Below are 24,283 nucleotides of genomic sequence, written 5' to 3'. Positions count from 1 at the left end.
ACTGAGAGAATCATCCTCATATTTGAATCATGACATGATTAGACATTCAGTTTTATATTTAAGTTATTTTCAGGCTCTTAACATTAAATTATAATATTTTTTTCCCTAAGTGAAAACAAAAAACAAAAAACGTGAGTCACTTACATGTATATTTACATGTATATTACTCTGTTCCCATATTACTTTGAGTTATTATGACTCTTGGGTAGCAATATTTCAAGTGTCTAGTTTAAAATAAGACCAGGTTTATGAATATAGACCATAGGGTTTAAGAGCTGCAGACATTTTCATTTGGGTATATCGTTTTCAAAGAATTCTCAAAAATGGGGCGCTTGTTAAGAGGTTAAAATAATTAAACAAATGACTTTTATAAATAGTATTAGTTTTAACATTTTGTTTAGTTCATTGTTTATTTAGTTATTCTCTCTTAGCTCTTTCAACTCTAATCTTCTCAAGCCCCCCCCCCCCCCTTTAATAAACTATTTTACTTTTAAAAAAAGAAAAAAAAAGTTTAAACTGTTCAAAACTATGTGCTTTAAACTTAAAAAAGGGCAAAACGTGGGTAGTAAACATGGCGATCAACATGGTGATTTTTATTTAAGAACGTTTTTTCTTACATTTGAAGAAATTATTTTTGCATGTAACATTTCCACATACTAATTTTAAACTTTAAAGCGATGCAGATCGCTAAAAACTAAAAATGTAGTATTCAGGCATTGTAAAATGTTATCAGAAAAAGTAAAATGTGTTTCTGAAATAGTATAAAACTATATGATTTTAAAATGGTAAAAAATGTGAAGCAAGGTTTTGAGATTAAACACTGGATTCAGGGGTTGTTTTTATTTAAAAAATCTTACCCCATACAGTTGGGGTGGTAGACAGTGTGATCAAGGGGAGTTTTTATTAAAGAAAGTTTATATTGACTACATACGTTTGAAGAACATTTTTCACACACACACACACACACGCGCGCGCACACACACACACACACACACACACACACACACACACACACACACACACACACACACACACACACACGAAACATTCACATACAACTAAAACTTTAAAGCGATAACTTTAGTTAAAAACAAAAACGTACTATTCAGGCATTGTAAAATGTTAAACAGTAAAACGTGTTTCTGAAACGCTTTAAAAATGTAAAATTGTGAAACAAGTTTTTGAGATTCAGCTGATTCAGGTTTTTTAATTTAAAATCTTATAGCCTACATTTGTCTCCAAACAGTACATTCGACGGGGCTTTTTATTAAAGAACATTTTTATTAACTACATACATTTGAAGAACATTTTTCACACACACATGTAACATTTTCATATATAACTTTAAAGTGATGCAGACCTTTAAATACAAAAACGTAATATATTCAGGCATTTATCAGAAAAGTAAAATGTGTTTTCTGAAGCAGAATAAACCTATATGCTTTAAAATGATAAAATGTGAAAGTTTTAGATTAAATGCTGGATTCAGGGGTTGTTTTATGAAAAATATTTTTTTTCCTATACATCTTGCGTGGTAAAATTGCGATCAAGAATAAAGAAAGTTTTTCTTACATTTGAAAGTTTTCACACACACATGTAACATTTTCACATATAACTTTAAAACTTTAAAGTGATGCAGATCTTTAAAAATGTAGTAGGCCTATTCAGGCATTGTAAAATTTTATCAGAAAAAAGTAAAATGTATTGAAACAGTATAAAACTATATGCTTTTTAAATGTGAAACTTTTGATCTTAAATACTGCAATCAGGGTGTTTTTATTAAAAAATATTTTAACATAGGCCTACATTTGAAGAGTGGTTCCCCATCAAAACATTAAACAACATTAAAAATGCTAACAACAGAAAAGCCAAGACAGGATAGGATAGGTACAATGTTTTCACATGATGTAAACAATTTCAGAAGAGGTAAAATGTGTTTCTAAGCTACTGTTTTCAAACCAGCTTTGACGCAAAGTTGAAATGTTCCTTTGTCATGAAAGGTACCAGATGAAAAGATGCACCAGTAAGAGTGACAATTACAATGCGTAAGCATTAGACATATCACGCCACAGTAGTTTACATTGGTCCAACGAGCAGTTAACATTCAACATCAAATAGCTTAATCTGTTCTGTTTGAGACGTCATCACATGCAAACGACAAATGTTTGAAATGAGGATAGAACTGACGTGTATAGCTGTATCTCCCCGACCAAAGGAAATGTAGGCCAACGCAAAGACACACACCAGGGGTGTAGATTTAAACTTTGGTAAAAGAATTAAACCAAATATTGTTTTAAACGTAATTTTATTTAATTTAGTTATTTACTCATTCTTTGATCTTTCAAGCATCTTAGCCCTAGCACAACCACCCCCCACCACACACACACACACACGCACACACACGCACAGACAGTAGAACGTCTAAACTTTTACGACATCTTACAGAATGTAAATACTTTGTATCATGCTGTTTTGTATAACGAGAAAGGATGTCTTGTCGTGACGTAGAATCAGTAAAGCGTCACAGGCTGTAAAACATGTGCTAAAGATGTTTTGCGATGTTTTACAACACAGCTCTGGTAAATCTGCAAGGATCTGGCATCGTGAACTCTGGATGGCATTGTGACCTTTGGTTGGCATTGCAAACCTTTACATATAGCCTTTATACAATTTAGGTTTCTCTCAAGAAATTGATAAACCATTATAAAAACATTAATGCAACTTTTGCTTGTCCAAGTACGGTTATTTTACTAAAACAAGACAAAACGTAGGATTTTTCACTTACACCCACAGTTATTTTTCCCCAGTTAGCCATATAGTTATTCCTTTATTTCTGTATTTTTCAAAACTAAAACCATGATGCTCTAAAGCATGGATTCCAATTGAATGATCCAAAGTCGATTTAAACATTTATACATGTTTGTGTGTCACAAAAGCAGAAAACCTACATTTAAAATTAATTTCATGAAGTGTTTAACAACCACAGGGAATACCACATGATTACCCAGTAGTTGTGCTAAAATCTTTGTTTGATTTTTACACACATATTTTGTCAGGGATATGTCACAACGCTGTGATGCAAAGTTTCACACTCTTGTAAAGGCTAAGATAACTTTCAAACATAAACTCTTCACAGGAATTATGTGTATCTAGAACATCCATGTAAAATTCAAAAGACTAAATAACTAAGAGGGCAACATGTATTCATCAATATATTGTATGTGCATGAAATAAAAAGTTGAATCTTAACTTGTTATTCTTTTGTTGTCTGAGCCCAAAACTGTATTACACAGCCTGCAACCCTGGTTCCGTAATTATCTGAATAATAAGATAATGATCTTAAATGAGTTCAAATGCTACATAGATGTTTTACATGATAAAATATTTCTTTAGGACAAAGTGTAAGGAAAACAGACACGCACACACACACACACATTATTGAGAATGGTGATGTTAAAATCGGTAAACGGTTTCAAAGGCAGTGTGTTTGAGGAGAAATGCAAACAAAATCTAAGATGCATGAAACACAAATGTCTCCAAACTGTCACACGCATAACGTATTTTGGTATGTTTCAGAGTCAGTATACTACAATGAAAACTTTGTCACTTGTGTAAACTTTGTTAAGCATGAAAGTACTGATAAACATGCTGTGGGCAATAACTGTTTAATTCAAACTAGAACCCAACTCTGATGTGTTTGTTTCACATTACTGTAAATGACCTCACTTGCAGTTGCTAGCTAACTATTGAAATGTACGATATGTTAAAAACATTTTGGTATTCTGCCGATGATTACGATGTTTAGCACTTTTATATAAAGGTTTTTGGACAAGACCTAATAGACAGACACCTAAAACACTGGTGTTACAGTATTGATGTGCAGCGAAAAAAAACATGAATCATCCCACCTTTCACCTAAAATATCTACCTATCAACTGTAATTAATTTACTTAGCCGTTGTTTAGAGACGTACACAAAATAAATGCGTATGACTGCTGTGAAATGCACAGCTTTAAGTGTAATAGTTAGAAACGTTTGACATGAATTAGTTGTGTAGTTGTAACAGAAAAACAGAAAGACTCACTTTGACATGTTGAGGTGTCATGTCCACATCATAGACAGACCAGAAAGATGTCCTAAAAGAAATATCATTTGTTTAGTTTTAAACACTCTCATGTAGAAGGAGTCATTTTTCATGTGTTTTTAATTAATTCCTATGAACATGTTTGACCATGCCCAGTGACTAGTTTTATTACAAACTGTACAAAACAAAAGAAACAAAATCGACTAGAAGAAAAAGGTCACAAATCAACATAAACTTTCACAATAGACCAGGAGAGAAGATTTCTGTATTCATTTTAAATGGTTCATGCTATTTATGTTTAGTAAGTTGCTCTCTTGAATAAACTTTTGTGCAAACCTAATTTCTGTATAAAGATTATGTTTGAATCTTATCCATAGCCTTTAAAAGAGTGTGGAGCATCATAGTTCTTAAATGTATTAGTATTAGTGGTGGCATATCTAACAAACCCCACAGAAGAGCAAAAATGTGCAAAGATTCTTAGCACATTTAGTAGTTTCATTTGCACGATGATGATGATGATGATGATGATGGTAAGATGGTGATAATAGCTGAAAAATACTATAATCTTTAATGTCAAGTAGGATGTTGAAAGAAGCCATTCTGTGTACATTAAACACCCTAGGGGGAAAAATATATTTGAAATGCCTGTTTGTCAAAAGAGAAAGTTCAATCTTAAAAGTTTATTAAATGAAAGGTCTGCGTTTAACACACGCTTTCCCATGTGAGGAATAGCTTGAACTCACAACTCTTTGTTGACAACATCCAGAGAATCTTCACCTAAAACAGAACTCACTCTAGCAAACAGAGAAACGTGAACAGTGTTATGCTATCTGGACAAGATGGATAAACCATAGTGGAGTAAAAGAAAAAAAAATTGTAAATCCACATTTACAAACTTGTAACAAACTAGCAAATTGCTCATAAATGGATTTTCTGTATGCATTATAAACAGTGCTTTTCTTGTATGGTGTATGTTTGAGCTATATTTTATTTGTTATTTGGGGGTCTTGAATTTAGATGGTGTGTTGTTTTTTCTCATTTTGTTTACGGGTTTTACCAGAGTTGTACCTTTGTTTAACAACCTCAAACTTTAATGAATGTGTAGCTTTCAGTACAATAGTCAGATGTGATTCAGTTGTAATTGTTTTAAGTGTAAAATACACAAATTCATTTGTGTTGTACTTCATGCGATCCCACATCATAGTAAAGTGGCACTAAAATGTCAATTTGATCAAACCTTCTCAAACAGAAAGACTATTACTTAAATTCTTTATTTTTTATTTTATTTATTTCAATAAACATTGAATGTTGACAGCTCTCAAAAAGAGTCTTCACCTAAAAACACATACAGTCCAACACATAAATGTGAACAGTGTCGTCTGCTTTCTGAACAAGATGACTAAAAATCTTGTCTAACTTGACAAAAAAACGTAATTCACAAAACAACATTTCCAAATTTCCAAAACTACTCACGAATGGATTTTGTGTGCTTATTATAATTGGTACTTCACAAAATGTGCTGTGCCCTCTTAGTTATTTAGTCTTTTGAATTTTACATGGATGTTCTAGATACACATAATTCCTGTGAAGAGTTTATGTTTGAAAGTTATCTTAGCCTTTACAAGAGTGTGAAACTTTGCATCACAGCGTTGTGACATATCCCTGACAAAATATGTGTGTAAAAATCAAACAAAGATTTTAGCACAACTACTGGGTAATCATGTGGTATTCCCTGTGGTTGTTAAACACTTCATGAAATTAATTTTAAATGTAGGTTTTCTGCTTTTGTGACACACAAACATGTATAAATGTTTAAATCGACTTTGGATCATTCAATTGGAATCCATGCTTTAGAGCATCATGGTTTTAGTTTTGAAAAATACAGAAATAAAGGAATAACTATATGGCTAACTGGGGAAAAATAACTGTGGGTGTAAGTGAAAAATCCTACGTTTTGTCTTGTTTTAGTAAAATAACCGTACTTGGACAAGCAAAAGTTGCATTAATGTTTTTATAATGGTTTATCAATTTCTTGAGAGAAACCTAAATTGTATAAAGGCTATATGTAAAGGTTTGCAATGCCAACCAAAGGTCACAATGCCATCCAGAGTTCACGATGCCAGATCCTTGCAGATTTACCAGAGCTGTGTTGTAAAACATCGCAAAACATCTTTAGCACATGTTTTACAGCCTGTGACGCTTTACTGATTCTACGTCACGACAAGACATCCTTTCTCGTTATACAAAACAGCATGATACAAAGTATTTACATTCTGTAAGATGTCGTAAAAGTTTAGACGTTCTACTGTCTGTGCGTGTGTGTGCGTGTGTGTGTGTGTGTGGTGGGGGGTGGTTGTGCTAGGGCTAAGATGCTTGAAAGATCAAAGAATGAGTAAATAACTAAATTAAATAAAATTACGTTTAAAACAATATTTGGTTTAATTCTTTTACCAAAGTTTAAATCTACACCCCTGGTGTGTGTCTTTGCGTTGGCCTACATTTCCTTTGGTCGGGGAGATACAGCTATACACGTCAGTTCTATCCTCATTTCAAACATTTGTCGTTTGCATGTGATGACGTCTCAAACAGAACAGATTAAGCTATTTGATGTTGAATGTTAACTGCTCGTTGGACCAATGTAAACTACTGTGGCGTGATATGTCTAATGCTTACGCATTGTAATTGTCACTCTTACTGGTGCATCTTTTCATCTGGTACCTTTCATGACAAAGGAACATTTCAACTTTGCGTCAAAGCTGGTTTGAAAACAGTAGCTTAGAAACACATTTTACCTCTTCTGAAATTGTTTACATCATGTGAAAACATTGTACCTATCCTATCCTGTCTTGGCTTTTCTGTTGTTAGCATTTTTAATGTTGTTTAATGTTTTGATGGGGAACCACTCTTCAAATGTAGGCCTATGTTAAAATATTTTTTAATAAAAACACCCTGATTGCAGTATTTAAGATCAAAAGTTTCACATTTAAAAAGCATATAGTTTTATACTGTTTCAATACATTTTACTTTTTTCTGATAAAATTTTACAATGCCTGAATAGGCCTACTACATTTTTAAAGATCTGCATCACTTTAAAGTTTTAAAGTTATATGTGAAAATGTTACATGTGTGTGTGAAAACTTTCAAATGTAAGAAAAACTTTCTTTATTCTTGATCGCAATTTTTACCACGCAAGATGTATAGGAAAAAAAATATTTTTCATAAAAACAACCCCTGAATCCAGCATTTAATCTAAAACTTTTCACATTTTATCATTTTAAAGCATATAGGTTTATACTGCTTCAGAAACACATTTTACTTTTCTGATAAATGCCTGAATATATTACGTTTTTGTATTTAAAGGTCTGCATCACTTTAAAGTTATATATGAAAATGTTACATGTGTGTGTGAAAAATGTTCTTCAAATGTATGTAGTTAATAAAAATGTTCTTTAATAAAAAGCCCCGTCGAATGTACTGTTTGGAGACAAATGTAGGCTATAAGATTTTAAATTAAAAAACCTGAATCAGCTGAATCTCAAAAACTTGTTTCACAATTTTACATTTTTAAAGCGTTTCAGAAACACGTTTTACTGTTTAACATTTTACAATGCCTGAATAGTACGTTTTTGTTTTTAACTAAAGTTATCGCTTTAAAGTTTTAGTTGTATGTGAATGTTTCGTGTGTGTGTGTGTGTGTGTGTGTGTGTGTGTGTGTGTGTGTGTGTGTGTGTGTGTGTGTGTGTGTGTGTGTGTGTGTGTGTGTGTGTGTGTGTGTGTGTGTGTGTGTGTGTGTGTGTGTGTGTGTGTGTGTGTGTGTGTGTGTGTGTGTGTGTGTGTGTGTGAAAAATGTTCTTCAAACGTATGTAGTCAATATAAACTTTCTTTAATAAAAACTCCCCTTGATCACACTGTCTACCACCCCAACTGTATGGGGTAAGATTTTTAAATAAAAACAACCCCTGAATCCAGTGTTTAATCTCAAAACCTTGCTTCACATTTTTTACCATTTTAAAATCATATAGTTTTATACTATTTCAGAAACACATTTGACTTTTTCTGATAACATTTTACAATGCCTGAATACTAAATTCTTTTTTTTAAGGATCTGCATCGCTTTAAAGTTTAAAATTAGTATGTGGAAATGTTACATGCAAAAGTAATTTCTTCAAATGTAAGAAAAAACTAAGGGGGGGGGGGGGGGGGGGGGCTTGAGACGATTAGAGTTGAAAGAGCTAAGAGAGAATAACTAAATAAACAATGAACTAAACATAATGTTAAAACTAATACTATTTATAAAAGTCATTTGTTTAATTATTTTAAGAGGGTGTGTCTTCTGCTCTGAGGGGAGTATTGGGGCGGAGTCTGGGGCGGGTTTACGCACAGCCCCCAGAGTCCATTGATGATCTAGCCATCAGGGGAGAGAGGACGTTTAGGAGTTCCATAAGAGACAATTGTTTTTGCCTAAACTAAATTAAAAATGAACAGTAATTGTAATGTGAAAAACTTGATATAATTTGTTTTGCTTTTATTTATTTTTAACATCTGCTCCGCATTGTGGGGGGAGTGTTAGGGGCGGAGCTGAGGGAGGCGGCTTCACGTAAGCCTCTGCGTACAGTCTTGCTTCCGTCATCAGCTTGGAGGGACATGTTCGCGCAGAGTTCCGTAAGAGAGAATTATTTTGACGAAAACTAAAGAAAAACTTGAACAGTAATTGTAATGTGAAACAACTTAACATTATTTGTTTCAGGTGATTTTAACCACATTTCTTTGATATGTTTAATGCCTATACTTGTTTGAAAACAGTGTTTACTCTATCTTTACAAACCGTAAGTCAAAGTTATTCTCTAACTTGTTTTTATATTTATGAAAAACATTTTAAATGATTGAACTTTTTACAAAGTTTTATGTGAAAGAAAAAACTTTAACTTGTTTTTACATGTTTTCGTCTTGAATGCCACGCATTGTATTTAAATCGTTTTAAATGTTTTAAACGTCTCAAAGTTCAAATGTATGTGAAATACTATCTTTGTTTAATAAAAACTATCCCCTGATCTTGTCACTGTTATCCAAACACAATGTCTGACATTTTAAAACGTTTCAAGCACATTCGTTTTTAAACATTCTTTGATCGTTTTCGAACTTTTTTAGAAAAACACACAAAGTTACAAACAGTCGTAAATTCCTTTGAATGGGGGGGGGGGGGGGGTAGCAGGGGGAGGATAATAAAACAGGGGGTCAAAACAGATGGCCAGAACAGGTGTCCAGAACAGGTGTCCAGTCCGGTGGGAGGGGGGGGGGGGGGGGGGGAGGGGGGTGGAATGTTGATTAGGGTCATAAATCAATCAAATTATGACATTTGGTACCCTCTATATCTCTCCCACACTGACCCAACAAAACCCAAGAGCCCCTGGAAGCTGATGTTTGTTGGGTCAGATCTTAAGATTCTTTAAGTCTCTTAATAATGTTCATCCTTCACATGAAAACAGAGAGAACAGAGAGAAACACAGAACAGAAAACACAGCCGTTTGTATATTGAAAGACTGGGTTGAAATGTCTCAGTGCGACTGGTACAAAGATCTCATCAAAGATATTTGATATTTGAAATTGAACAAAGACATTTGCTTTACTGTTGTCAACCCCCATCCCCATCTTCCTCATCAGAAGGGCCATTTGGAATTCCTAAAGACAAAGAGATCGCACCTTTACAGTCGGGGAAGCTTGGTCTGATTGGTCAGTTTGAATGTCTCACGTTTGGGTTTGGTCAGATGGTCAAGGAGAGATAAAAAGAAGTTGTAACTGTTGCTCTTTCTCTTTTATTCTCTTCCTGGGGCCTTCTCTTCTTCTCTGTCTCTTTCTCTCTCTCTCTCTCTCTCTCTCTCTCTCTCTCTCTCTCTCTCTCTCTCTCTCTCTCTCTCTTTCTATCCCTCAGGAAACATTCTATACATGCTGAGTACAATTAAGGGTTTAAGTTTTTAACATCTCATACATCTATTTTATAACCATTTTAAGTGTAACCATAACCAGATTTTGTTTCCATTTGAAAGAGATTTCTCTCTTGGTCTGAGCAATATAAGGAAGTATGACAAAAGGTTCAGGGCTCGATACTGTAATGAGTTCGGCCCGTAACGTGGAATGTCTATTAGACGCTCTGCATTATGTAATATTCAGAAGTCAGGTATGCATTTGCCAATCTTTAGGCTACTTCAGAATATTTGATGTTATGTATGAATTATCTTTGAATTAATTATGTAAGTGGCATTATACATTTACCTGACTGTTAATAAATTGTTACATTTTGATCTATTCTGACTTACTCTGTAATTATTAACTATCTCTAGTAGATTAGGAATGGGTGTAATTTCAACAAAGGGTTAAACAGAATGATTAAATGTGTGACTAATTATTAAATATAAATGACCAAACAACCAATTGGCATCCGAACCTAAATTCGAGATTATGATAAATGCAGTCAGATAAAAGATGGAGTGGAATTAATCCCTTCTACCCAGCAGAAAACACCGAACACGCAGCGACCTTCAAACCGCAATCGTTACCTTCATTGGAACGAATTTCAGCGGCCTTACACTATGAAGTATGTGTACTCACTCATCTGTGATCTGATGTTTTCTCTCTGTTTTTTCATCCTCTTCATTCGTTCTCCTGCTCTCTCTTCCTCTGCTCTTCTTCTCTCTTTCATCTCCTGTAAAATCTTTCTGTCTATTTCAAAATGGCAGGCGTTGTTTTGTGCCACTGTCTCCTCAATCTTCTCCAGCAGCTCCTTGATCTGAGTGTCGTCACTCCTGTTGTGATTGTTGAGAACATGATACCTGTTCCCACATTTGTCCAGCAGCCGCTGGAGATCCTGCCCTTCACTCTCAATGTGCTGCTCTATAGATGTGTCTGACAGAGAGTCTCCACAAGTGAACAGCACTATAGTGTGACTCCAGACTCTCTCACTGAGAAGATCCAGATGCTCCTGCAATGCTTTTCTCTCAGTCTCTTTAAATCTAGTATCCACACGTATGATCAGTAGTACAGCGTGTGGTCCTGGAGGACACAGAGACACACTGAGCACAATCTCCTGTTTCAGTATCTCAGTGCTGAACTCTACAGTGTAATTACTCCACCATCCTGGAGCTTCAATGACAGTGATGTGTCTGTCTGCTACTTCTCCATGTCTCCTCACACACTGAGCAGATCTCTTCAAGTCAAACTCCTCTCGGCCCAGGATGGTGTTTCCTGTTGAACTCTTTCCAGCTTCTCTAGAACCCATCAACACAATCCTCAGCTCTGAGAGATGTTGAGCGTCACCTGAAACAAATAGAGAACAAAACAGACTTATCCAAAATGATATTGTACACTCTGAAAAGAAAAGTTTTTAGTAGAGGTTCTATTGATCGCTTCATATGTGGAACCCTTTGTAAGAGCATTAGCCAGGAAAAAGGTGCTACATAGAACCTTTAAAGGTTCCTAATTTTAATGAATTTTTTTTTTTTACTAATTTTAATTGCATTTAATCAATTTAACAGTTTGTATATGTATGTGTATGTATGTATGTATGTATATATATATATATATATATATATATATATATATATATATATATATATATATATATATATATATATATATATATATATATATATATATATATATATATATATATATATATATATATATATATATATATATATATATATATATAAAACTAAAAAAATAGAAAAGTCACAGGAATAACACAGTATTATGTCATTGTACACGACAATGATGTGCTAAAAACAATCCCCGCTTACAGCGTTTTTAATCATTTTTGCAGATCCATGTATTATGCATGCCAGGCCAAAAACAAATACTGTAATATGCATGTGAATAATATCACCATTTTCACAAATTTGAGCTTTTTGCCATTTCCACAGAGATGACAACAGTATCGTTTTCAAAAACTTGCATTTTGCACACTCCGCACACATTAGGCTCATTTGAGATGCGCCTCGTCTGAAGAGTAGACAAGGATGTGCGACTGCAGTCATTGGGGACATTGGGGATATTGCAAAACACCTTTGCTGATATTGAGGTGGGATACGGGTAGGGTTATGGACTGGTGTGGTGGTATGGGTAAGTTTAAGGGTAGGGTTAGGTGTAAGGGAAGTGTCAACTGTGTAATTACAAATGTAACTACAGAAATATTTACCCGGAACTTCATTTAGACCCCGGTTCCTGCGGTCGAAACATACAGAGTACCCCCCCAAAGTTCCTAGTTCCTGGGGAAAGTTCCTGCAATGGAAACGCGGCTATAGATATACATAATAAAGGCTAGATATCTTACAGCGGAGTCTCTAACGTCATCACCGGCGGCCATCTTGTCACAGGCAAGCTTTCTGGTGGGCTCTGTGGTACCTGATGTAAGGTGAGTGATCTGCATGAACACAAATACTCTTACAAACGTTATTAACGTGGCTATAATTCTGGATGCTTGAACAAATTATGAATAATTATTCATAAGTATGCAGTGTCATAACCACATCTCTGATGTTTATAACAAACCAAACAGTTTGAAAATCGGTAGAAAATTGAGCAAGTTATGGTAATTTAAAAAGTACATGCACCATTAAAACACGTTACGAGTGAGCGAGCTGACTATGACAAGATGGCCGCCAGGTGCGGACGTCGACTTCCATTGGCCAGCGGTGCGGACAAGACATCTAGCCTTTATTATGTATATCTATGGTTACACCCACCACGCTTATATGGACCACGCATAAGTGGGGTTACTTTTATACTGTTGCAAGTACTGCTATAAGCACAAAGATTTCTCCACCAATGACAGCACAAATTAAATGGATTTAAATACTGTGAATCACAGAGAAATGTCTCAATATAGGCGCAGTCAGCGGAGTGTGAAATAAACGCAAAACGGCCTGTATAGAACATAAAAGTGCGTTTAACTTGGAGCTGTTGAAGAAATAAAGCCAGCATTAAAATAAAACACAATTAATTATTATCTCAGAATGTGTTGCTTTCTGACATGATGCATAAACCTGCATAACATTAGTTTTATTCTTGTGCACGCACTAAAACACAGACAGCTCCATATGTTGGTGGAAGAGTGTGAACGTGCAGAAGTAAGTGTGTTTCAGTGTGTGCGGATGGAATAAAAACTGTAACATTTCTCTGCCGATTGTCTGTGGCACTTTAACTCTCAATGTCCTGCACAACTCTTCTGATGGAAAACACAATGAAATGATGTTGTGGTCTCGCATTACGCTGCGGATTTAAACTTGACGCATGCATTGAAATTATTTACTTTTCATGCAGTAAACGTTTCTGAATCTATTTGAAATTTTCGCTTTTTGTGTCATTTTTGAGGACTCACTCATCTGTGATCTGATGTCGTCTCTCTGTTTTTTCATCCTCTTCATTCGTTCTCCTGCTCTCTCTTCCTCTGCTCTTCTTCTCTCTTCCACCTCCTGTAAAATCTTTCTGTCTATTTCAAAATGGCAGGCGTTGTTTTGTGCCACTGTCTCCTCAATCTTCTCCAGCAGCTCCTTGATCTGAGCGTTGTCACTCCTGTTGTGATTGTTGAGAACATGATACCTGTTCCCACATTTGTCCAGCAGCCGCTGGAGATCCTGCCCTTCACTCTCAATGTGCTGCTCTATAGATGTGTCTGACAGAGAGTCTCCATGAGTGAACAGCACTATAGTGTGACTCCAGACTCTCTCACTGAGAAGATCCAGATGCTCCTGCAATGCTTTTCTCTCAGTCTCTTTAAATCTGTAGTCCACAGGTATGATCAGTAGTACAGCGTGTGGTCCTGGAGGACACAGAGACACACTGAGCACAATCTCCTGTTTCAGTATCTCAGGACTCTCCTTTACAGTGTAAAACATCCACCATCCTGGAGCTTCAATGACAGTGATGTGTCTGTCTGCTACTTCTCCATGTCTCCTCACACACTGAGCAGATCTCTTCAAGTCAAACTCCTCTCTGCCCAGGTCAGTGTTTCCTGCTGAAATCTTACCATAAATTCGATACCCCATCAACACAATCCTCAGCTCTGAGAGATGTTGGGCATCACCTGCAACACATGGAGAACAAAACGCACTTATCTGAAAATATATTGCACTGCGTATAGAAGTTGCACAATGTGAACAAGTGCATCATTAACTCCACCTACAGAAAGCCCACAAACGTCACTTTATGATTCAGAAGAAGCACAGCACTCATCATCACTGAGCAAGGAAATTCAAAATCACTCTGAGCAGGGCTGTACATTAACATAACACATACTGTACATGGCACTGGTGCTACAGGGGTTGAAAGTTTTTTTGCACAGACTACTCAATTGTAGCACAAAAAAAAAAAAGTCTATTAGCATCTCTGAAAACATCCATAAGTAGTGGTAGTTTTTATAACTTTAACAGGCATGTGACTGGAAAAATACATTAATGTTGCAGTTTTAAAAAAGGAAAAAATAAGCTTGTCACTATTGACTTCTATTTGAGGGCATGAGCATAATGGATGGGCGATATGACCAAAATCTTATTTTGCAACAACAACATACTGTATATCACAGCATATATTTTGTTATTTTATTTTATCTTTGTAAATAGATACAATAAATGCCAAGAGAGGCATTGTGACATTATCCTGTGTACACTCTAAAAATTAATTCAGTGGCTTACTAAATATCACAGTAATAATTAACTTTATTAACTTAATAAAATCTCTAAATATCATTTACTTGATGTTTTGATTTGAACATACCAAAATAATTTACTTAAAATCCAACTGTTAATTTTGTCTCAAATTTACAGTTATATTTAAGTTTTTTTCACTAAAAGAATTTAGTGTTCGAATAACCAATTATTTGGTTATACTTAAAGGGTTAGTTCACCCAAAAATGAAAATTCTGTCATTAATTACTCACCCTCATGTCGTTCGACACCCGTAAGACCTCCGTTCATCTTCGGAACAGAAATGAAGATATTTTAGTTGAAATCTGATGTCTCTGAAAGTCCTCCATTGACTCAATGGTACTCTACACTGTCAAGACCCTTAAAAGGTACTAAAGACGTCGTTACAAAGTCCATCTCACTACAGTGGTTCTAAAATAACTTTATGAATCGGCGACAATAGTTTTTGTGTACAAAAAAACCCTAAATAACGACTTACATAGTGATGACGATTTCAAAACAAAGCACCATGAAGCTTCGAAGCGTTATGAATCACTGAGCCGAATGATGATTCGGATCGCGTGTCAAACCGCCAAACTGCTGAAATTTGGCGATTCAAACCACTGAATCAACTCAGTGATTCATAACGCTTCGAAGCTTCATGATGCTTTGTTTTGAAATCGTCATCACTATGCAAGTCGTTATTTAGGGTTTTTTTGCGCACAAAAACTATTGTCGCCGATTCATAGTTATTTTAGAACCACTGTAGTGAGATGGACTTTGTAACGACGTCTTTAGTACCTTTTAAGGGTCTTGACAGTGTAGAGTACCATTGAGTCAATGGAGGACTTTCAGAGACATCAGATTTCAACTAAAATATCTTAATTTCTGTTCCGAAGATGAACGGAGGTCTTACGGGTGTCGAACGACCTGAGGGTGAGTAATTAATGACAGAATTTTCATTTTTGGGTGAACTAACCCTTTAATATATTTGTGAAATTTCCATCAAAATATTTGAGAAAGGAGAATTAAATCGATCTGTTTCAAGAACCACAAATATTACTTAATTCAAATCAAGATTATTAATCTTTAACACACACTGAAGAAATTGAGTAACTTTACTCGATTATAACACTGCACCCCTCCCCCGCCCCGACGGCTCCACGGTTGATTGAGCGCAGGCTGTTTGAATTCTCTTCAGTCTCCAGAGCAGTTCCTTCTTCTCAGCGTTGCAGAATTGGTGCATTTCCTCTGTGAAATTCAGGTTTTTGTGTTTTATTTTATCTATAAAATCATTACTGTGCTTAAAATAATTTTATTTAATGCAAAACAACATATAGAGACGCAATGTAAGTCACCTAAACGGGTGTGGCATCTGTCTTTGAAGCCAAAGCACACAACTTTATTCCTTAAGATAATTAATATAATTAATTTGGATGATAAAATGTTCTTAAAACTGTGAACTGTTTGTTTATTGGCAGGTTATGGAGTCAGGTGCATTGCAGCATCTTTGAGCTACGAGTGAAACGCAGGCAGCGGTCTGAAGTTCAAAGTCCACCCGCAGAGCGCGAGTCCATCTCAGGCTCGAGAAACGGTGCTGATACGATGTAAATGGGATAACAGGCAGGTTGATTACACTTGAATTACTTTTAAATGTTTAATTTTTACTTCTAAAATGTTTGTTACATGAGTTTAAATGTTGCCAATATTGTATACATGTCAAAACTGTAATATATGCTGTACTGCTGTACTCATCGACAATTAAGGCCAATGTCATTTATAAGTGTGGTTGTGTGGAGTATTTTTTACAAAGGTTTAGAGGAAATTAAAGTTAATATTAAAGTTATACTATAAGAGTTAAGATTACTATGAATAAAAACAGTTAATATTACTCAAATATTGTTTTTTAAATGTTTTTCCTTAAATTTTTTCTACTCAATTTTATTTGTAAATGTGCCAAATGTAGTTACTCAGATCTACTTAATTTTTTTACTAGCATTTGTTCAACTTATACGATGTATGCAATCGATTACACTTTTTTAAAATGTACTCAATTTCTGTAGTGTAAAAATGTTTCACCAAAAAATTTTTGTAAATCATAGTAAACGTTTTTAGAGTGTATATTTGACTGTTCAAACCATGGCGATTGGCGATGAAGTGACTCCGCAGGATACGTGCGATACTCACATTACAAATAAAATGTGGTGGTTTGATATTCAAAATCACACGTCATTCACACTCTACCGCTTACTGTTGACCATTTCATAGTACCAGAGCATGGGAGAAGTGTGACACTCCGGCTCCGCTCAATATTCTGCTCTATGACAGGGCACTCCACAATTCACTCTAGAATGTGAATTGTTTTATTTAAAAGTAGCAATTCCAAGCTCTCTATAGACATACACCGATCAGGCATAACATTATGACCTAATTTTGTGTTGGACCCTCTTTTGCTACCAAAACAGCCCTGTCGAGGCATGGACTCCACTAGACCCCTGAAGGTGTGCTGTGGTATCTGGCACCAAGATGTTAGCAGCAGATCCTTTAAGTCCTTTAAGTTGTGAGGTGAGGGCTCCATGGATCGGACTTGTTTGTTCAGCACATCCCACAGATGCTCAATTGGATTGAGATTTGGGGAATTTGGCCAAGTCAACACCTCAAACTCGTTGTGCTCCTCAAACCATTCCTGAACCATTTTTGCTTTGTGTCAGGACACATTTTCTGCTGAAAGAGCCACAGCCACCAGGAAATACCGTTTGCATGAAAGGGTCTACATGGTCTGCAATAATGTTTAGGTAGGTGGTACGTGTCAAAGTAACATCCACATGGATGGCAGGACCCAAGGTTTCAATGAGCCTTGGCCGCTCATGACCCTGTCGCCGGTTCACCACTGTTCACTTTTGATAGATACTGACCACAGCAGACCAGGAACAACCCACAAGAGCTGCAGTTTTGGAGATGCTCTAACCCAGTCATCTTGTCATCACCCTTGCCCATTTTCCAACACATCAACTTTGAAGACAAAATGTTCACTTGCTGCCTAATATATCCCACCCACTAACAGGTGCCTTGATTAAGAGATCAGTGTTATTCACTTCACCTGCCATAATGTTATGGCTGATCGGCTTTCAGTTCATCTTTGAGAAGTGTTTCAGTAAGATTCTTGTGGAGACAGCTGAAAGCGCACCCTGTTTATTTTCTTTATTTTAAAAAAGCACACAGTTTTGTTGTTATTGTGTGTACACAAATAAAAGTAGACCATTTAGTTAATTTCAAAATTTCAACGATTTCAAAACACGGCATCATGAAGCTTCGAAGCGTTATGAATCAGTGAGTCGAATGAGCAGTTTGGATCGCCAAATTTCAGCAGTTTGGCGGTTTGACACGCGATCCGAATCATGATTCGGCTCACTGATTCATAACGCTTCGAAGCTTCATGATGCTTTGTTTTGAAATCGTCATCACTATGTAAGTCGTTATTTAGAGTTTTTTTGCGCACAAAAACTATTGTCGCCGATTCATATAGTTATTTTAGAACCACTGTAGTGAGATGGACTTTGTAACGACGTCTTTAGTGCCTTTTAAGGGTCTTGAGAGTGTAAAGTGCCATTGTGCCAATGGAGGCCTTTCAGAGCCATCAGATTTCAACTAAAATATCTTCATTTGTGTTCCGAAGATGAACGGAGGTCTTACGGGTGTCGAACGACATGAGGGTGAGTAATTAATGACAGAATTTTCATTTTTGGGTGAACTAACCCTTTAAGATGTTTTCGAGTTCAGTTCTGTGGCTTGTCCTTGAAGGGAGATATGGCAGTGCACAGGGAACAAAAGCAAGATAGCAGGAGCCAGCTGTCAAGCTGACCTCCCAACCGAGAGAGATAGGGACGCTGGACAGTGGGGTGAGGGAAGCAGGGGGTCAATATCTTAATCCATTTAGCTGATCTTCGGTAATTTTCCGGACCATAATCAATCAATCCGTTCTGATCCTCAGCGTCAGTGGTGAGCGTCCGGTTCAAGAATTTTTCAGCGTGTGTGTTGGAGAGTTAGAACCGAACACGGATAAGCACATGGGCTTCGGGTACGCACCTAAATGCACTCACAAAAATGTCAAAATGCCTTTTTGGAGAGTTTTCACGTAAACACAGTGGCTTACGTTTTAAGTAAACGTACACAGTGGAGAAAGAAAGTAACAGTATATTGGATCCGTTTATTTGCTCTTTAAGTGACAACAGCCTTATATACCTGCTGCAGTCTGTCATTATGTCATGGTTGGTTTGGGTTTTGTTTCAAGTTGATGTTTTCACGTATTTTATTTTGTATTCTCACTGTCATGCTTCCTGTTTGCCATGTGCTTCCCTTGCCCTCATGTGATCCTGTCTTGTGCTTTCCTTTGTGAATATATCATGTTCTGAGGTTAAGAGGTTGTGGTCAAGTCTGCCTGCTCATGTTCTGGTCAAGTCTGCGTTTTGTTCACGTTTTTATGTTTTATAAACAAATTTCGGGAGAAGCACATTCAGAAAATTAAAACGAATTAAACACAAGAGGAGCAGGCCCAGATAATTAAACCTAATTGAACACAAGAGGAGCACATTAAACTAATCAGTTCATCAACGATAGGAGGTGTATATAGACAGCCGATTTACCTTCCTGTCGTTGACATTTTCTTAGCTTCCCCCCACCACCCCTTCTCCTCACTTACTTAATTAAACTCCTATAAGACATCAGCACAATCATAAAATACATGCAGTCTAGTCCTAGACTATTTCCATCACGGGGGGGATACTCTGGGTTTGGGCCAAAATTCCGAGCCCGGAGCCCTCCCCCGGACAGCACGCCAAATTTGCATAATCTTTACTCTGTTTAATTTGATGTAAGTGTGAACTCGTGAATGATTCAATAAACTGCACATGAGTTTATCACCAAGCTCGCCTGAAGTGGACCTAGGTTACACATTAAGGATAATCAAACAACAAAGGAAAATCACTCACTGATCTTGACTGAATAAATTAAAGAGCTTTGATAATGATTAATCTAGCCTATATGTGTACAGTAAGACTTTATATGCCATGTTATTTTACATTTGATTATTAATTTTTTGTCGTTCAAGGCTATTACTTACCTGAATACCACTGCAAGTACATCTTCCTGAGAACTTAAAACACGGTTTATTTAATTTGTATTTTCCTTCTGTTCTATTTATTTGTCATTTTTTGCAATTAGTTTCTTTGTTCTTATTGTATTGCTGACTGTTTACTTGTCTTATGTAATTATTTTGAGGACCTTTTTCTTATATTAGTTAACCTAGTATAGGGTAGAGTGGGGGGAAATGCATTATCGTTTTTGTTGTTTCTATGGACTAAGTTAACAAGAGTGATGTAGAAGTATTCACTGTGAAGCTTACACTGGCGACATACCTGAGAGAAAACGTATTTTCAGCAGTAAAAAATAAAAGTGTTTTAAAGTTTTCCATAACATCACAGTTATGTATAATATGAGAATAGAAAGGCCTGTAGTTAGGGAGTTATTTAAGATTATTATAAGGTTATTTAAAAATAATAATTATATTTTTAGAATGACATTTTTTTTTTTTTAAACCTAGTCTGTGGGGTAAAACGCCCAATCATAATTAACCACGGTCTGAAGGTCACATCCTTTGATTTTCCATCAAATGTAATCTAACTGGTTGAATAAAAATATTTGGACTTTATATTTAAAAATTACCTCAAGTTAGCATCAGCTAGCTAGTTAGCTTGCCAGTTTCAGCTAACAATATTTTTCAAACAGGTTGATTTTCAGCATGGTTCAATAATAAATATTCATAATTATTATCTACTGTTATTTTGGCTTGTCGTTTTAATTTTACGCTAAAACTGCTTTTACTCTGATTTCGTGGTAAATGTATAAAGCAAAGCTTTTTTCAGAATGGGGAGCATTTTACCTTACTTTACATTTTCAAACTGCCCCCTTGGTACAAATTAAATTTTGGTTAAAAATCTAATAACATGAAAACTCTGGACATTTTTCACATTTGGTTTACAATTTATGTCACTGTAACATAAATGATGTCTTCCCCCACTCTACCCTATTATTATTATTACCCTATTATATATAAGTATCGATAATTGTGAAATTTCACTGATATTTAAAATGACTCTGGAAAAACTTTTTCTGAAGAGGCTTGATAGTTTTATAGACAAACGCATGATATAAAGTGACGATCAATATGGATTCAGGAGCGGTCGATCGACTTCAATGGCTGTTATTAAATTAGTTGATTATATAGCATCTGCATTAGACAAAAAGTATTTTTCTTTGGGTGTTTTTGTCGACCTCAAAAAAGCCTTCGATACCATAGATCATAAATTGTTAATGAATAAACTAGAGCAGTATGGTTTTAGAGGCCGTGCTTACTCATGGTTAGAAAGTTATCTTGACAATAGATACCAGTATGTACATTTTAATGATCATCGATCAGAAATGCGAAAAGTAACTTGTGGGGTGCCTCAGGGTTCTTTGATTGGTCCTAAGTTGTTTATTTTATATATTAATGACATCTGTAAGGTATCCAATTTGTTAAAATGTGTATTATTCGCAGATGACACAACACTGTATGTATCTGGGGATAATCTTAACCAACTAATTATTGATGTGACCAGAGAACTATCTAGAATCAAGCAATGGTTTGACCGAAATAAACTATCCTTTAATCTAACTAAAACCAAATATATTATATTTAGTAATCGACAAATTAAAACCAGCTTGAGCTTAAAGATTGATGATGTGGTACTAGAAAGGGTGAATGAAAACAAATTTCTTGGAATAATATTAGACCATAAATTATCCTGGAAACCACACATTGCTCATGTTCAATCAAAACTGTCCAAAACAATAGCTATATTACATAAAACCAAGTATTTTCTAAATACGCCCTCTTTGTATATTCTGTATTGTTCTCTTATTGTTCCATATTTTTCCTACTGTGTTGAAATATGGGGGCATGCTTACACCACAAACACAAAACCTATTTTTATTTTACAAAAAAAAGCCATAAGGATAGTCAATCATTCACCGTATAATGAACCGACAAACTCAATATTCTGCAAATTTAAAACAATAAAATTTCCCGATCTAGTCAGTCTGTATACTGCTGTCTTCATGTTCAAAGTCAATAGGAAAATATTGCCTGAAAACATACTATGTTTGTTTGAAAACAGGTAACAGAAATATAACCTAAGAGGAGAGAATATGTTTAAAAAACAAATGGTCAGAACAAACTTTAAAATGAACACTATTTCAGTAAAAGGGGTCGACTTGTGGAATGGTCTCACCGATAATCTTAAGAGGAGCAACTCCTCTTTTAAAATTATTATTTTAAAAAACAGTTAAAAATCCAAATTTTTGACAAATATATGGTTGCCTAAGAATAAATTGTCTAAGATAAGTTTATGTATAATTGTTGTGCAAAATTGAAACAATACAAGCAACAAACAAACATTTGTAATTAAGTGTGTGTATGTATGAATATGAGTATATATACAGTACGTGTATATGACCATGTGTGTATGTATGCATATGTTTATACATGTATATTGTTTATGTTTAAATTTTGATGGGTAGATGTTGTTTTGTAAATAGGGTAGGCGTAATAAGCCACGGCTTCAGCCTACACCTTTTCGGTTACCCTCTTTGTTTATAATGAATTTGCTGTACCTACATTTTGATTGATGTTAAGTAACCGAATAAATCTTAATTTCAACAAAATAATTTCAACTCATATCTTGATCATATCACCTATCAATAATTGTGTTAAATAATTGTTATTTCAATATTGACCAAAAATAATCATGATTATGATTTTTGCCACAATCGAGCAGCCCTAACTTGAACCCAATCGAACATCTCTGGAGAAGCCTGAACATGTCTGTCCACTGACCGTCCCCAGAGCTTAAGAGGATCTGAGGAGAAGAATGGCAGAAGATCGCCAAATGCAGATGTGCAAATAACTTATTTCAGTTTTTCCTTTTTAATTATTTTTTTTTAAGTTGTCATCTGTTTTTTTCTTTGTCAGTAGATTGTAAAGTAGAGATTGATGTGAAAACATAAGGCAGCAACATTACAAAATGTAGGGTATGAATATTTTCACAAGGCACTGTACGTGTACTCACTCATCTGTGATCTGATGTCGTCTCCCTGTTTTTTCATCCTCTTCATTCGTTCTCCTGCTCTCTTTTCCTCTGCTCTTCTTCTCTCTTCCACCTCCTGTAAAATCTTTCTGTCTATTTCAAAATGGCAGGCGTTGTTTTGTGCCACTGTCTCCTCAATCTTCTCCAGCAGCTCCTTGATCTGAGTGTCGTCACTCCTGTTGTGATTGTTGAGAACATGATACCTGTTCCCACATTTGTCCAGCAGCCGCTGGAGATCCTGCCCTTCTCTCTCAATGTGCTGCTCTATAGATGTGTCTGACAGAGAGTCTCCATGAGTGAACAGCACTATAGTGTGACTCCAGACTCTCTTACCGAGAAGATCCAGATGCTCCTGCAATGCTTTTATCTCAGTCTCTTTAAATCTAGTGTCCACTCGTATGATCAGTAGTACAGCGTGTGGTCCTGGAGGACACAGAGACACACTGAGCACAATCTCCTGTTTCAGTAACTCAGGACTCTTCTCTACAGGTTCATTACTCCACCATCCTGGAGCTTCAATGACAGTGATGTGTCTGTCTGCTACTTCTCCATGTCTCCTCACACACTGAGCAGATCTCTTCAAGTCAAACTCCTCTCGGCCCAGGATGGTGTTTCCTGTTGAACTCTTACCAGCAAGTTTATACCCTATTAACACAATCTTCAGCTCGGAGAGATGTTTGGCATCCTCTGAAACAAATAAAGGACAAAACACTTTTTAAGGTGGATGGCAACTTAAGTCTTCTTAGGAAATCGCCCTCTTTGATTTAAGAGGTTACTCAGATAAAGTTATCAGTATCTGTATGAATGCAATGTCAAACTACACATTATTGATTAAAAATTACGTACACCTCATGAATTCAGTTCTTAAACCGGAGTTAAACAAAAGTTTTTAATTGATGATGATTATCAATTAAGGAAAAAGGAAAATTGCTTATTTTCAATGATATGCACATTAAATAAAAGATTATAATGCACAGATTAAGCAAAACTAAATTTTAAGTTGCTGCAGAATGATGTTTTCAAAAATTAAATTCTTTAAAAATTAATTATTGAACTATAGACAACTAGACATCTAAACAGTAAATCTCTTATGTACAACCCGAATTACGGAAATGTTGGGATGTTTTTTAAATTTGAATAAAATGAAAACAAAAAGTCAATATTTTCTTCACAATAGAACATAGATAATATGACAAATGTTTAAACCGAGAAATGTTACACTTTTGTCCACTAAATGAGCTCATTACAGAACTTCATGCCTGCTACATGTATCAAAATAGTTGGGACGGGGTCATGTTTGCCATGGTTAACGTCTCCTCTCCTTTTCAAAACAGTTTGAA

The 24,283-nt window shown here is 35.6% G+C and overlaps 1 protein-coding gene across 1 annotated transcript in view; it reads right to left on the bottom strand.

The window, feature by feature from the left end:
• Positions 1-24,283, bottom strand: part of LOC307121760 (uncharacterized protein) — a gene marked incomplete at its 5' end in the record, with an annotated part of 65,650 nt that overhangs the window by 30,547 nt on the left and 10,820 nt on the right. The window contains 3 exons of the mRNA XM_079809521.1: positions 10,691-11,395; positions 13,458-14,162; positions 22,926-23,630. Coding sequence (XP_079665647.1) covers positions 10,691-11,395; positions 13,458-14,162; positions 22,926-23,630 — 2,115 coding nt within the window. The remainder of the gene's footprint in view (positions 1-10,690; positions 11,396-13,457; positions 14,163-22,925; positions 23,631-24,283) is intronic.

The sequence above is a fragment of the Gobio gobio genome (genome assembly GCF_949357685.1).
Source record: "Gobio gobio genome assembly, chromosome: 25".
NCBI classification, from domain to species: domain Eukaryota; kingdom Metazoa; phylum Chordata; class Actinopteri; order Cypriniformes; family Gobionidae; genus Gobio; species Gobio gobio.
This window is presented reverse-complemented; position numbering and strand designations above follow the sequence as displayed.